Source organism: Cheilinus undulatus, linkage group 6, assembly GCF_018320785.1.
Source record: "Cheilinus undulatus linkage group 6, ASM1832078v1, whole genome shotgun sequence".
NCBI classification, from domain to species: domain Eukaryota; kingdom Metazoa; phylum Chordata; class Actinopteri; order Labriformes; family Labridae; genus Cheilinus; species Cheilinus undulatus.
The window spans coordinates 31,562,527-31,579,313 of record NC_054870.1 but is presented as its reverse complement, the minus strand read 5'-3'; the positions used below and the strand labels follow the sequence as shown (position 1 = coordinate 31,579,313).

Genomic DNA, 16,787 nt, shown 5'->3' with positions numbered 1-16,787 from the left:
AAATGAAGTAATGAGCTATTAAGACAAAAAAAACACAAAAAATAGATGCCAAAGGTATAAAGTGTTTAAATTAAGACGACTTTGAGCTGAATTTAAATATATATAGAATTATTTGACATCTCTGAATTCAGTTCAATTCAAACAACTTTAATTATCTCTCCCAGGCCAATTGGTTCAAAGTGATCTGTCCATATACGACTCAGAAAAACAGCGATACATTAACATTACATTTTAGAAGAGATAAAATATGGAAGAAGATCAAAAATGAACACTGATATTAAATCTCCTGTGAAGAGTTTGTCGTGGATTTTGAAACTGATTGAAATTAATGACAATGCCTCTGTATAACCTACAAAAGCACGCAAGACCATCACAGACAAAAACAATTATTTCTGTTTAGTAATTTTAATGTCTGAAATTGTTGCCACAGGGTTGCTAATCACTTCAAATTAAGTAAGTGGCACTATGCTGCAGAAGCAGAGCAAAAGTTATTGAGAAAATATAAATTTGACTGTGAAAATCAGGATGAGATTTAAATAGATAAATACAATTAATGCATACTCATGTGTAGGTAAAGATCATTTGAGAGATAAATATCAGTATGGCTTTGTCTTTGGAGGCATAGAAATCAATAACTTAAATTTCTCAAAGTAGCTTTAGGAAGACTGATAAATAGATTAAAGGCTGAATAAAAACAACAGAGGGAACAGTTAAAAGGATAACAGTGATCAGTCTCAGTGAAAACATAGGAGGTCAGAGAATAATTTGAAACATTAACAGATACCTGAGACTTTGACCATTTTTTCCAAGTTTACTTAAGTCAAGGCAAGTCTATCAGTGGAGCACCAGTCATACATAAAGCAACTCAAAATGATTTACAGAATTAAAAACAGACCATTTATAACCTTGAGAGCATTAAAAGATAGCAGAAACATATCAAAATTAAATATAGTAACATATCTTAACAAAATCATAAAAATGGCATTAAGAAAGAGTGAGAACTTAAAATGCAACATTTATGAAATAATACTAAAATGGCATATCTACTCTGAACACCTTTCAGTGCTACAGTGCTGTGAAGTCTCTGACTATGTGTGTATATTACTCTTTTGCATATTGTAATGTGAAGGTGATAAGATTTACATTTAAAACCTTGAAAACTGTCATTTTGAAAGTGTCTTGAGAGATTTCGAAACCATCTGCTGTATCAGTTGTCAACCTGAGGTCCAAGACTCCCACGGGCTTGTGCCGGAGTCTATGGGGTCTGAAGGCTCTGTTTATTTTGAGGTTTGAAATTTTACAATTAGATTTGAACTTATTTAGAAATAGGTTCAGTTGTACGTTTTGTATATTTTTTAAGCATATTCAAAAATACGAACAACATAAAAAGCACACCCCATATTGACCACCAAAAAAATAAAATAAAATATCACAGATAACACAGCTCTAACCGTGCTAGATGTTGGCCAAAATACAAACTTCCTCAAACAGAAATCAGGATAACATGCTTTTAGAATGATTATTTGTCAATAAAACTGTGTAAAAATATGTGTTTCCATGTTCAAAATTATCTGGCCTCTTAATCAGCCACACCTGTAATCTGTTTTATAATACCAGCAGTCATAATTGTGGGCACTGAGGGTCGGAAAACCACCAGTCTTCTGTGTTTTCCCTCTAAAAGGTTCAGGCTATAATTTCCAAACAAACCATGTTTGGCTTCAAAAATCATTGCATCAGTTTATCTCCATAATCTGGCTTTGATTTCCTCTGTTAAAGACAAGACTCTTTAAAGACAAGTCACAAGAACAACTTATCCTCTCAATTTTTTTCAAAAGGAAACGGCTGGGTACTGTAGTTTTGAGCGGCCAAGCTCAAACAGCGGTTAATGGTTTGTTTATATGGGACTGTTTGCACCGCTTAGTGTTTACAACAGCTGAATATGGGAATGGCGTAGATAAACTGTGATGTACATGTTCAGGGTAATGCTTTCATATGTTACCTGATGCACTGATGTGATTTGAGACAATGATGGATATCTGTGGCTCAGAGGAATCAGCTTTTTTCTACAACAGAAATATATTAACCTTTCTGATGAGACTTCAAACTGTCTCTCTGCCCTCCAGACAACAGCTCCATGGCCACTCACACAAACAGGGAGAGCTGTGACAGACAAGCCTACCAGAAACCCCCGTCAGGCAGGGAGAGCTGTGAGAGGGTGTCTTACCCTGCGGGACAGAAGCTCCCAGCAGGTCTCCACCACGCTCCCTTTATCTTCCCGGAAGGCTTGTCCTCCATAGAGACCCTGCTCACGAACATCCAGGTGAGGCTCTGCTGGGGCTTTATTATCATTATTATACTCTGAGATGAATAGGAAGGGAGATGAGCCACTCTCAGGGATTTCCTGAAATGGTAAATAGCAGAGCAGGCAGACATTTAGGATGTGGAATAATTGGGAAGGGCGTGTGCTGACCTGCTTCTCAGATTTTACATGTCTTTGTTATAAAAAAAAGTCTCAAAGGAGGCACTCAATGGCTGAGTTTTCAACAGAAGAAAAACATGATCAAAACCCTATCTGACCCTTATGAGATGGCAGTGAAACTTTAGCATGTTGCTAAAAATGAATTACTGTGAAGTTAAAGATGTTTTTTTTTTCTTTTCCTGTGTGGGTAAATCCAGGAATTATACAACAGAGTAAAGCATTAGACTCAAATAATGCCTCAGGAGGAACAAAAATCTTAAGTGATCTCTTACAGTGAGGTGCTCCTCTTTTATATTTTCTGGAGCTTATTTGGCATTATCATAAACTTTGAAGTTTAAAAACACTCTGCCTTTGTTAAAGTGCCATAAAAATGCAAATGTTGACATAAGATTAGGAGATTGTTTTAAGTAAGGGTTCTCTCTGGTGGTTGAAGAAGACAGATGTCTCCTTCGCCTTATGTTCAGTGTGTAACCTGTTGATGTGCGCCTGTGTGTCTCCAAGCAGGGTCTGCTGAGGGTTGCTATAGAGAACGCCCGGGCACAGGAGAAGCAGGACCAGCTGGAGAGAACGGAGCTGAAGATGGAGCTGGTCCGTGAGAGGGAGCTCCGAGAGACGCTGGAGAGACAGCTCAGCATGGAGCAGAAAAACAGAGGTGGGTGGTCACAAATGACAGAAAACACCAGATTAAACTGTCACAGCTAAGGGAGATTTTTCATAAGAAGTTACTTAAGCGGTATTTAGCTTTCTTCAAAAAACATTCAAAAAACCGTGACTGTTAACTTCCCTTATTCTCCTTCTTCTTCTTCTCAAATATGTAATGATGGGTTTTTTAAATATCAAACAATCCAACCTACTCTGTAAGCTGGCAGCCCACCTAATACTAAAAAAAAGATAAAAAGTAAGAAAATAATACCAATTATTGCAGAAAACAGCAGAGATCAGCTATTCTGGCTTTGATTGTAAAATAAAGTGTCTTGTATACAGTATAGGAAAAGAGGTAGATAAGTGTGTCATTTGCTGTGAAAACTGCCAGTAAAATGTACATTTTTAATTCAAATAGATTTTGGTGATATTTGCAACAATTTTAAGACATGTAGGACTTCATGGTTTGAAGTTTAATATTTGGGGGCCCTGATGGCCTGGTGGTAGGTCATGTCTGATGTAGGAAAGTTAGTCTTCCAAGTTGTAAGCACAGGTTCAAAAACAACCTGCAGCTATCCACCCTATCCCTGATTTCCTACACTATCCACTATTTCTTCTCCAATTGAAGGCAAAACACCCCCGACCCCCTAAATTTGATTGTTTTATTTTAAACTAAAAATATCTTAAAATATATTTTTCCTGGTACTTGCACATCACAGACCACAGATGTCTCTCAAGGCAGTGTTTATAAGAAATTAAATCCTTAATGTCAGATTTTTGGTATTTTTATTTGAATAACCTTAACAATGGTACCATAAAACACTAGACACAGATCTTTAAGGGTCATTTCACATTAGGGAACCTGGCCCAAATTCAAGTACCCGTGACCCAGAAGCCTGTTTCATTCTCTAAACACCACTCTCACAGACCATTTATCCAATCGTCTCTTTCAGAAATAAAATACAGTACATGTGAAAACCCTTGATATGAAATCTGATTGAACTTCCATTTAGGGTTAGGATACTAAAATGAAAACCTGACCTGCTAAATCTGATTACAAAAAGTTAAAAGGAGTGTAAACAGTCTGCTTACAGGAAAAGCTCGTCTTCCATGAAAAACATTCTCACACAGCCAGCGTAGCTTATGTAGCTACGTAGCTATGTAGCTTACATAGCAATGTAGTTAACATTACTAAGGCGAAGCTCACAAAGCAGCTTTGTAGTCTACATATCTACATTTGTGAAAGTTCACGTTGATAAAGTTAACCTAACTACACTGACTTATGTAGTAACATTTACTGTATAAATATGTTAGCAAGTATGTAAGTACTTCTAAAAAGGCTCAACACATAATTATTCCCAGATTAGACTTCTGACCTTTTCTTAGTTTTGTTTATGAAATGTTTCTTAGTCTGTAGTGTTTGCGATGTGCTTATTTCATAAATGTAATTCCCAGACTTTGTTTATGAATAAAGTTAATTAAAAAGAAAAAAATCTGTTTCTGAAAGAGACAATGTCTCAGATAAACGGTCTGTGAGAGTGGTCGTCAGAGATGTACAGTCTGCAGCCCAAGCACACACAAGCTTACCTGTGTCTGCTTTAGAGGTGGTCTTGGCACGCAAACTCGAGAAAGTCTACGCTAGCACAGGGGAACTCGACAGTGAGTAGGGTTGTAAAGGTGATTCTAAATATCTCCTGTCTGAAAATCACTGAATTCATGCAGCCGAGACCTGTTTCATCCTCTGAGCTGCACGGTAGATAAGAAAGTAGGAAAAGGGTTGTCGTTGGTGTCTGAAAAATGATACAAATCTCGGTTTGTAGAAGGATGGATGCCATTGTCCATATAGAGCAGTGATCATCAACTGGAGGCCTGCGGGCCACATCAGGCCCCTCATGGCTTTCCATCTAGCCCCTAAAGGATTATTAAATTCAGAAAATTTGAGGGGGCAAAATATGGCATGCTATTTTTTTCTTGAATTAAAAAAAAAACTTCAACCTAGTGGCTTATCAGGCAAGAAGCACATTCGTAATTCTATACTTTGGTACAGTAAATACATACTTACCTTTATCTTGATTAAACTTGAAGGTTTTTGCATCAATTTTCCAAATATGGCTCTTTGAGAATGCAATCTCCCCTCTAAGAATCTTCACAGAAGATCTGTTTGCTGCAAGTGTTTTTGGCCACTCACAACAAAGCATATTAACATCAAGCTCAGTGACAGACCTCAAGAGGGCTCCAGAAATATGTGGCTAAAATATACCAAACACCCCCTTGTGGCTGGCTGCACTAAAGAGGATAAGGACTGATCTCACTGTTAAAGGCTTAAAATTCCATTAATTTCGGAAGGCATTAATGTTCTTACAAGAATATGTTAATTAGACAAAACTACCAGTTTCTTCTTTTTCTTGGTTTTAAACCAACCATGTGCATACTGCCACCTACTGTATACACCACTGTGCTCAGGCACAGAACAGTGTTGTAGATGTGAAAACAGGCCAGCAGGAGAGCAAAGGCTATACAAAAGTGATGGTTAACTTTGACAGAAAACAGCAAATTACATGGTATTGTTCAAAATAGGCAATTTTGCAGTGCAATGTTTCTTTATTTTTGTCACTGACATGTTTTATGTCCTTAAATTTGAGTTCATGCAGTATTGTAGGGATGAGTAAGTGGAAAATATACTTCAGTCACGCAATTCTTTAAACCTTCAGTTACTAAAATCCAGGAAGGTCAGTAAGCAAGGAGACTACGCAAAAATATGATAAGCTAACTCTGCAACAACCTATTCAAATAAGATTCATGCACACTCACTGGCCTCTTTATTAGGTCAGCTGTTCATTAATGCAAATATCTAGTGCAGTCAATTAAATGCCTGCCAGTGCATTTCTGCATGTAGACATGGTTAAGGCAATGTCTTGAAGTCAAATCAGCGTTAGAATGGGGAAGAAAAGTGGTTAAAGTGATTTTGAATATGCCATAGTTTCTGGTGCCAGATTAGCTGGTTTGAATTTTTCAGAAACTGCTGATCTACTGGGAATTTCACACACAACTATCTCTAGGGTTTACAAAGACTTGTCTGAAAAAGATGGGTGAAAGGTCTTGTAGATGGCAGGGGACAGAAGATCAGGTCAGACCAGTTCAAGCTGATAGAAGGCAGCATTACCTCAAATAATCAATCGTTACAACTGAGAAATGAAGACGCTTCTGAATACAGAACATGTTGAATCTTGATGCAAGTAAGCTACAACAGAAGAAGACCAAATCACGTGCTATGTCTGTCAGCTAAGAAGAGGAAACTGAGGCGAAAACTCACACAGCCTCACCAAAACTGGACAATAGAGGATTTGAAAAACATTTCCTGGTCTGATGAGTCTAGATATCTGCTGCAGTATTTAGTGGTAGGCTCAGAATTTGGCATAAACAACACAAGTGCCTGCCAGACTACCAGCAGTGGTGACAGGTTCAAAATCATTTAAATCACCTTTCTCCCCATTCTGCAGCTCACTTTTAACTTCAGCACTTACCCAACAACTAACAAACACAACAAAATCAAGTAAATATGACATGATAAAGAGACGTTTTACATGGATATAAGGATGGTGTGCCTTGAGATTTTGGCTTGATCTTATGTGTGTCTTGGGCATAAAACATTTGAAAATCACTGTCCGACGCTGTGTCTGCACACCTAAATGCACTGGTTGCTGCCATGTGATTGGCTGATGAGATAATTGTGGCACTGAGCAGTTGAACAGGTATACCCAAAACAGAGATTGATGAGTGTTTATCATTGTTCCCGAGTACTTTTTCAGACAGCATCATCCTCCTTGTTTCCTCTGTTTTTCCAGTTCTGATCCAGAAGCGTCTGAAGAAGGAGAAGAGGAATAAGAGGAGACTTCAGGAGGCTCTGGAGGAGGAGGTCAAACTGCGCGATCAGGCGGAGCACAGCCTGCTTCACACTGCCAACACACACACAGGTATGCCCACACATAAACATTAAACCTACCTTAATTTAGTTACTGCAGCTTTGACTCATATTTCAGCTTAATTCACATTTTAATCATAAATGTCACCAAGACCCACAACGCAGCTTTGACTGTTCATTTTCCTGTGATTATTAAATGTCCTAATTAATTAATGCCTAAACTGCAGGCCATCAATCATCAGCGGTCCCTCCCCACACAGAATCTGTGACCCAGGACGTGGATCAAGGGAGCAACCACGATGACAACAGGCTGGACTCCAAGGCGACAGTACAAGGTGCAGATAATAAACACAGCTTCCTGAAAACAGCTCCAGTTAAACAGTTGTGGGTGTGCAATAATTAGACAGAAAAGGTGCAGTCAATGCGAAAAACCTGTGCCATTAGATAAAGAAGTTAACACAAACAAGCTCATTATATAACTACTGAGTTTCATGTTGTTTTTTGTGTATTTAATATAATAATAATATTATTATTAATTATTAATATAACTTTATATTTGTAAAGCACTTTGAAAACCCCAGATTCACAGAAAGCAAACAGAAAAACAAAGCAACAAAATCCAACAAAGGGCAGAACAGTAACACTCCGCAACATCAGCAGAACCCAAACAGTTAAAAAACTGGACCAAAATCCTGACAAGATAATAATTCAACACCATAAAACATCAATAATCCAGACGTCACAAGATGCCATGCAACCCAAGACATCATAGACATCATCTGAAACGCAGTTTACATTGACATCAGAAGTACCAAAAAACAATAGGAACCCAGCTACAGAGGTTGAGACTAAATTTACCAAGATTTAAAATAGATAAATAAATGGCACAAAATTGTGAATAAAGGGGGCAAGAAAAAGATCTAGATTAAACAAGCCCTGTAACTATAAAGACAGAAAAATGAAGATGATAAAAAAAAGAAAGTCTATAAAAATTAGTTTTAAGAAGTGACTTTAAAGATGTCACTGATTCTGCACACCTTATCTCCTCGAGTAGGTTGTTCCAAAGTCGAGGAGCCCTGATGCAAAAGGCCCTATCACCTTTAGTTGTAAGTCTCAACTTTGGAATGACCAAGAGGCCCCTGTCTGAGGATCTGAGACTACAGGCTGGCTCATAGGGGTTAAATATTCTCTTATATGGATTGAAGCCAGATTCATACATGCTTTAAAAGTGATGAGTAAAATGTTAAAATAAATTCGAAACTTAACAGGAAGCCAATGTAAAGGAGACCAGAGAGTGATTTTTGGTTTAAACTGTAGAGAAGTGAACCACAGTAGTTTGATCTTAAAAGACTTAGACGTGAATGAGTGTTTCTACGTCCTGTTGAGTCAGTACGATTTTTATTTTGGAGGTGGTACATAATTTATGGAAACAAGAATTTAAAACTGTTTTTATGTGTGGTTCAAATGAGACATTATTATCAAACAGCACACCTAAATTTTGAGCAGTGGCTTTAATGTTTGCTGCTAGGGGACTGAGGTGGCTATTAATAGCAGAGGGGTAGTGTGGATTAAACAATGTAATTTCAGATTTTGAGTTTCAAGAAACTTTGTGCCACTCAGCGGTTTACATCATTTAAACAGTCTTCTCCAGCAGCTAGGCCTCTAGGGTCCTCAGGTCTCAGAGGCAGGTATATCTGTGTGTCATCTGCATAGCAGTGAAAGGAGACTTTGTAATTCTGAATAATTTGGCCAAGGGGCAGCATATGAATAGAAAATAAAATCAGACCTAAAACCGAACCTTGAGGTACACCATAGGTAAAGGTGGAGGTAGAGGAGGAGGGGTAAACTTCGGTGACCGCAAAGGTCAACAAGATAAGAATAAATCCAACAAAGAACGGAGTCTCTGATGACCACCCAATTTTTAGGATGATCAATTAAAATACTTTTATCAACTGTATCAAAAGCTGCAATGAGATCTAAAAGAATTATGAATTACTGTAGTTATAGATGTTATAATATAAGCATTCATAATAAGACATGGCTTTAAACTCATGTTTTTGAGGCTGTTACCCATAAACTTAGCAAACATGGCTTTAAGTGTTATGATCTTTTAAATGTGAGTCTGCTATTTGAGAAAAAATTGACAATATTTGTTTAAAAGTTCCAGTTTTTACTAAATTAGGCCTACTGACTTGGCTAAATTGGCTGAAAAGCTCAGTAAAACATGTCATTCCAGTGAAAGAATTGCAGAAAAAACATTGATAAGCCTCCTAAAAGGGAATGATTAAGTTTCTATCAGTGGAGCCAGGACAACAGGCTCCATAATTTCACCTTCTCGCTGCTTTTGATGCTTAACTGACCAGCCTAGTGGAAAGAGGTTTTCAGAGATTTCACACGGAGACCGCTCCTGAGAAACTGAACAAAATTAAACGAAGCGTGAGCAAGTTCAGCGAGGCTACCGTTCTAATGGAGACAGGCGTTTTAATATATTTATTTTGCCAACATTATTGTCTTCAGATTAATGAGAAAATCCCACATGTAACGTCTTAAACGAACAGAAAAAGAAATGGCCGTGATCTTTAGCCCGGCCTCATCAAAAGGAGAGCATGGTTTTCCAGCCCACCTCTGCTCCACGCCGTGCCAGGACCGCAGCAGCAGACAGCGAGCTTGTTCAAAGGCAGTTTTTAATTGAATGTCAGTGAAGCAAGAAGAGAACTGGCCACTAATTAACGGCTGTCTTAATTGTCCTCGTGACGAGTTTGTTTGGACATCATTTGCATAATTAACACCCAGTAATAAATCATTTAAAGGGGAATTGTCTGTCAGACAGCAGGGCAGGATGTGAATCCTTTGTGCCAGGAAGTTTTATCGCCAAAAACAGGGATCAGGGGCCGAGAAACCCTCCGAGCTTTACTTAAAAACATCTTTTATTAATGATCTTTGGTCAAGGTTGTGAGGGACCATGGTTAACATTAATATGAACAGCATTTAAGGGCTACTACAGAATCAGTAATCCTGCTATATTATGTAACTGATTCACATAGTTTAGTTAATCTGAATTCTTTCTATTTCAGAGGGCAGAGTTTTCCTGCAGTCCACAGGGATGTACTGAAAACAAGAAGAAAAGAAGACAAAAGTTTCTCCTTTATGAGAAATGATGGCTCTATCAGAGATCTCTCGAGGAATCTCCCTCACACATTTCATGGGTGATGTTTGAACATTTCCATTGTTCTCCTTGTTTAATTTATTACATTAATTACAAAATCTCAACTGTAGTGGGAACAGTTCTTTATTCTGATGATGTTTTACACAAAGACTTGTTTCTTTCCATCAAGGTTTTTCTTTTTTAGATTAGAAGATGACCATAGTTGTTTTTGTCAGTGCTGTTTATCTGGACACATGAATAAGATGAATATACATTGGAGCTGAGTTGTGTACATAAATAAAGTCATCATGTTTTTTTGTTTTTGTTATTATGAGGAAAATAATGGCATGTTGTACAGTCAGTAAATGACTTGTATTGTGTATGTTATGCAGTAGTGCAGTTTGACAATACAAACAATACAAATCCTTTTTATTAAACTGTCTCAGCCTTTCTCTTTATTTCACCAGTCTCCAGATCATCATTCATTAAATAGATGCTTGTACTATTTCTTTGAAGTGCAGGCCTCCTCCATGAAAGATTTATCTCAGTCTTGTTGCTTTTTATAACAAAGTTGTTCAAGTTAAGGAGGAGGAAGGGGAAACACTTGAATGTAAAGGACCAAGGACTGTTGTGACATTGATTCTTGATGGACCTCCATAAACATAATGCAAGTATTGACAGGCAGGGAGGTGCTGAGCAGGGTCATATGGAAGCTGTCTTTTAGGGGAACTTGATGACAAAGCACTCACTCTTTCCTTTTCTTTCCTTTTCTGTAACTACAGTCATGCACTTGTGGGTTTCTCCCTTCAATGGAGAGGGTTCAGGAACGTCAAAAGCCAAATTTGGGTCAAATTAAAGTCAGTCTGAGTAAATGAAGCACAAGAAGAGACCATTTTTGAAAGAAAAAGTCTTTTGATTTGGAGCTTTTTTTTTCCTTTTTAATTTTTCCATACACAGAGGCTATAGTCCTCAACGCACTGGTCACAGGATCCTCTCAGTGCATGTTTGGTGCATGTCTTCCCCCATTCTTTCACACCATATTCCTGTGTCTCTTTGGCTTTTAAAGGCAAAATAACCCAATAATAATTACGGTTTTAATTGTGATCAATCTCATAATTAATCACATCTTTTTAAATTACAATTCAAAGTTCCATTATTTACATTTAAAGCTGTTTTTGTGTCATTTGGGATTTTTCCACCAAAAGTAAATGACTTCCTGTTTAGATACAGACCTGCTTTCAAAGTAGATAAATGATTTTAACCACAGAAAAAGGATCTTGTTATTGATCTTAAAGGAAATACGGGGAGAGTGAAAAGGTAAATGTTTAATAACACAGGGTTCAGATGACTTTTGACTTGTCCACTGAGCTGTTTGTGAGTTTTTAAAAGTGAAATGAGACAATAAGGGGCAATATTGGATTTAATTTACATCACTGTGGCTGCAGAAAGGCACTGATGTGCTCCAAATAAAACTTTATTCATATAACACCTTCCAGACAAATTCAACTGTAGTATGATATACTAAACTGTACTATATACTTTACTCTTATATATAAGTGTAACAGTGATATAAAATGGTTTAAGAGTTATTTGGACACACTATGACTTCATTTAAACCATATAAATTCAACAAAATAATCAAATAAAGATAAATTATAAAATTATGCTACTGATTGTTATGTAGAACATGAGTTCCAGCAGAATTACGTTTTCTTAAAGCTCCAGTGAGGAACTTTTGGTTGATGTTGATTTGGCGCCCTCTCTGGTCAAAGCGGTACCTCTTACATCTTTATTCCTTATTAAGTCCAGCCACACACTACAGGATTTTGAGCACGAGTTGAGTCAAGATTTGCCTCCCCCGATGATTGTTGGGGCATATCCCGAGTGGCGCCTGTCGCGTGGTGTCAACACGATTATTTTACTGCTCCAAATCGCGTCATACAATTCTAGGTCATAGTGCTCCCTGATGGAGTGCCCACAACAACCAATGACAGCATCAGCATCACCAGCAGGATCATATGTAATTTTACTGCTCATAACCGTAAACTCAACTGTTGCTTCATTCCAGCCAGTTGTTTTGGGATTTCTGCTGCATCTGTAATGCATGTCAGGACAGCCTGTTGTGGAGGGACAGCAAGAGGATATATTGACAGACATCCATGTTTAGTTTTTTTCTGAAGTCTCGTGATAACGCAAGGTCGCTGGCAGGTCGGCAGGTGTGTGGTCTCCAGTGATCTGAGTGTCTGTCTGACTGTCCTTATGTCTGTGGTCTCTCACATTTTTAAAATAGTTTCAGATTTAAAAATCATCTAGTGTGTGGCTGGCCTTACAGATGTATATCTAAAATCATTCCACTTTCTCTTAACAGTCAAACACATCACTTATTAATCCTTTACAGGGCATTCATGGAAATACTTGGATTTTCAAAATTTAAACCCTAGAGCATTAATAGTGGATATCTCCACACTTGTTTTACTTTTGTCACTTACATACATTTATACATTATCATGGTGAAAATCAAGGTCAATGGGGTGACTGTATCAGGTCCCTTGGCCGTTTATGGTTTAAAAAATCCTTGAAGTGTATTTTTAACGTGTTAATGGTGGAAAAAGAAAGGCAAAAATGACAATTATTTTCAAGGTGCATAATGAAACTTCAAAAAGGACTCGAAATGCTGCCTCTTGATGAAACTGAGGACATAGGGCATAAAACAAGGACAAGTCAGAGCTCACAGACTCGTCTGAAATGGCCCCGGTGTCTGCTGACAGGGTCAGGGGCATTAGAGTTGGTGAGGCTGCCTTTAGATTCTAACCTCTTTGAAGGAAAGACACAACTGGCTTAAAATTACTATATAGGTAATGGTGGTAACCACCAGTTTTTTCTTACAATTCAAATGGGAACTAGCAAACAAAAAAATGAATAACTAAGTAAACTTTAGCAGTGATGAGACTCACAATGAAATATAAACTGATTTATGTCATTTAAGTTTAATAAAACTGTGATACTGTTTTAAAACTGACTGAACACATATATGTCACTGTTTCTAACATTTGTTTTGCCTGATAATTACAACAGAAAACAAAAAAAGAAACACAAAAATTGATTTAATAAATAAATTTAAGCAGACATAATGACCTCAGTGAAAATGAAAACTGATATAAACCAGATAAGGAAAATGAAACTGTTATAGGAATGTAAAAATGAATAAAAATCACACCTATTTTGCTGTGTATATAATAAAGAAAATTGCTTTAAATTAGTGAAATTTAACACTAGATCCCTCTTAAATTGTTTTCTTCCTATGGTAACATCTAACTGCACTATATCACACTGTCAATCTACATTAAAATAAGTTCTTTGTCAAAAAAAAAAAAAAAATCTGTATGGTTTAATGAAATGACCATCTGTCCTGATAAAGACAGTATTTTACACCCACCTGCATTTTTTAAAAACTAAAACTGCAGTTATTGCTAGAAATCCTACACAAACAAAACCTATCATGACTTTTAGCACTTCTGTTCTGCTTTATAATTTTTTGAATTTCATCAGCTTACCATAGTTATGACGTTAGGGCCATTGGTGTGGGACTGACAGAGATGTAAACTGCATTTTGCAAGTTCTGGAGGAAACAGGAAGTTTGAGACACTCAGGGCCACTGCTTATTGGTCAAATGGTGTGATGTCACTTTGGCTGATCTCCACTGATTTGCTGAGAAAAACTATACTGCATAACAGAAAGTTGGGGGGAGGCCACAAAGGAAGTCAACTGAAGTGACCATATATGGTTCCTTGTCCCATAAAGGGTTATTAAACTTTGCTGTGGGGAATTTAAATCAGGCTGTTATGGCTTAAATAAGTCTTGTTTGGCACCTATGAGACACTGGTTTCAGGCATTAAAATGAGAGTATAGAAATAACTTTCTTGATGTTGATGATCTTGTGTGTTTTTGTTTGTCAAACAAAGGCTTCAGTATTAAATTCAGGCTCTTTAGTAGCCAGTTCAAAACTTCTCATGGGAGCTTTAAGTCTTAAGTAATATATTTTTACATTAATTCTGTTTAAATACATCTTTACCGTGGGACAGATTTAGTTTTAATGCATCCTTGTCTAAAAGTGCAGTGTGCCGTTTCCTGGACACACACAGATAAGCTGTGATGCAGGACTGAAACAATACTTCTCTCAGCAGCAATTCTTCCTGAATACAGAGAGGATGACAAGTGAATAGCAATGATTCACGTAAATGAATGTGTGAATGAGTCATCAGCTTTTCAGATGACCACCTCAGTAGCCGTCTTGACTAAAAAGGTTTGTGACTTCATTCAGTGTTGCTCTTCTGTTTCACACACACACATCCCTCACAATTCACTGGGTAGCATTGTCCTGCCGAGAGATGTGTAATGGAAAAGATAAATGGAGGATAAAGCTAAGGTGACAGGACCGAGCATGCAAGTGTGTATGTGTGTTTGCATGTGTGTGTGCCTGCTTGTGTGTAGTGCACAACAGACCAGCAAACCATCTGCTCATCTCCTCTTAATGAACAAAGCAAACAGCAGGAGTCAAGGCTGTCTCCAAATCTGGAGTCTCTTTATTGGTAAGCACACACAAACACACATCTCCGCCCTGTTTAATCTGATTATCTTTGATTGAGAACAGGGGCAAAGCAACCTTTTTAGACCTCACTCCTACATCAGTGACAGAGAAGGTCTGAAACACAATTAGCAAGCTGTTCCTGAGCTCTGCTCTGCAGTCACATCTGACCACAGGCAGCCAAATAGACCTAATGGCTGGGAACTAACCAATGGGAACTAACACACCACTGCCTCTGTGGATGAGGGGGGAATGCAACACTATTACACAGCTGTTCACCATATCTTTTCAAATGTACTTGGACGTAGAAGAAGTATTGGATCAATTGCCTCAGGAGCTATCACAGCCAGGCATGACGGTAGGCTTTATACGCACAGTTTGATGTGAATAAAAGTGGCAGCCTGTAGTGTAAGACAAAGCAGGGCCTCTGCTAAAGGAAGTCAGGACCTTGACAAGATATGACACTGGCTGTGTAAGGCCAGACGACCATAAGAAAAAGTCATTAATGTGGACTTTATGCAGTCACATCTGACTCAGGCCCTCATGGATAATTAGCATTAGTATCATTCTGACCACATCAAAGCTGACCACATGGCTGCAACACATGAACCACAACCCATGAACTCATATAACAAACAGAGCTAATGGTCAGAGAGGATGAGGTTACAGATCAAATATTGTTATATCAGCACTCAACAGCCTTGATATTTCCTTTTTATATTTTGCATGACAGAACAGCAGGGTGGCATCATGGGTAAGAAGACTGCCCGTCACCTGATGAAATACCTGAAAGCCAGACAATTATCCCAGCAGCATAGGTGTTTAAATCTGAGGGTATGGATCTCTTAGCGGTCATTATGCTGAAGATTTCTATGGATAGAGACAAGCCAGTTACCTATGGGTGCACTCCAGTGTGCCATCAGGGTCACAATTTCAGGTTTGCTTACAATAGCTTTATGACAAAAAAATGAATAGATAAATATTTTCAGAAACATTAATGGTTAATTAATGTAGTGGTGTTGAATTTCTTTCTCTCCTTGTTTCTTTTATTTATTTATTAACATTTTAAGACATTATATATATATATATATATATATATATATATATTCTCTTTTCTAGGGTTTGTATGCTGCATTGCTTTCAAAACACACTGCCCATTTCCTAAAAAGTTGGGACATCTAAAAAGCATTGTGAAAAGAAATAATGCTACAAAGAGGTAAACATAACCCTGTCCCCATTTTTTTTTCAAACAGGTCACTAGTATCAAATTTGAAATGGGACATAATCTTCCAAAAACAATCAGATTTCTCAGTTTCATCTTTTAAAATTTCTAAGCATTTTCAGATTAATAATACTGATATGATACCATGCTATTTCATCTACATTTAACATAATAATAATGATAACTGTTATAATGATGAAATCCAACTGGCCTACTACTACTGAGGATAATCATAGTAAAACAATAATAATCATAATAATAATGATATAATTAACAAACATGATACCACTACTAATACTACTACTTATAATAATGATGGCACATATTAAAATGATTATAAATAGTGTTATTATCAAAGAACAGTTCATAATAAATATAATAATCGTGGCATTTTATCCTTTTATATCTAACTTTATCTTCATTTTCTTTGTGTTTTATGTTGTTTTATTATTGGTATAAAGTATTGCACATTTTTTGTTCGAATAAAAGTTACATAAATTGAAAAAAATAACGAACAATAAAATGGGAATCTTATTTCATTCCCACTGTAATAAATGGAGGTAAATATGATTGGTTAACTACATACTACAGGTATTCTGTCAATGTTCACCTTTCTTCAACGGTGTTATAAAGAGAAGGTTATCAGTTAAAAAAAAAAAAAAAAAAAAAAGTAAGTCTTTAAAGCAGAGCAAGAGCGCCATCTGTTGGATATTTTCTCTCTTATATCAACAAAACGCGAAAGGACACATTTTGGGCTTCACGGACTGCCATCTCTTCCTACTGTCTCTTTCC

General features: G+C 37.2%; 1 protein-coding gene across 2 annotated transcripts in view; it reads left to right on the top strand.

Annotated features, from left to right (window-relative positions):
* dachc (dachshund c) overlaps positions 1 to 10,625 on the top strand; it is a 43,021-nt gene extending 32,396 nt beyond the window's left edge. The window contains exons 7-11 of one of the 2 annotated variants that reach the window (XM_041788661.1): positions 2,124 to 2,320; positions 2,981 to 3,131; positions 6,967 to 7,095; positions 7,271 to 7,378; positions 10,118 to 10,625. In XM_041788661.1, the coding sequence (XP_041644595.1) occupies positions 2,124 to 2,320; positions 2,981 to 3,131; positions 6,967 to 7,095; positions 7,271 to 7,378; positions 10,118 to 10,155 (623 nt within the window). In that variant the 3' untranslated portion in view covers positions 10,156 to 10,625. The remainder of the gene's footprint in view (positions 1 to 2,123; positions 2,321 to 2,980; positions 3,132 to 6,966; positions 7,096 to 7,270; positions 7,379 to 10,117) is intronic. The other variant, XM_041788662.1, reaches the window with a different exon arrangement.
* Positions 10,626 to 16,787: the final 6,162 nt, after the last annotated feature.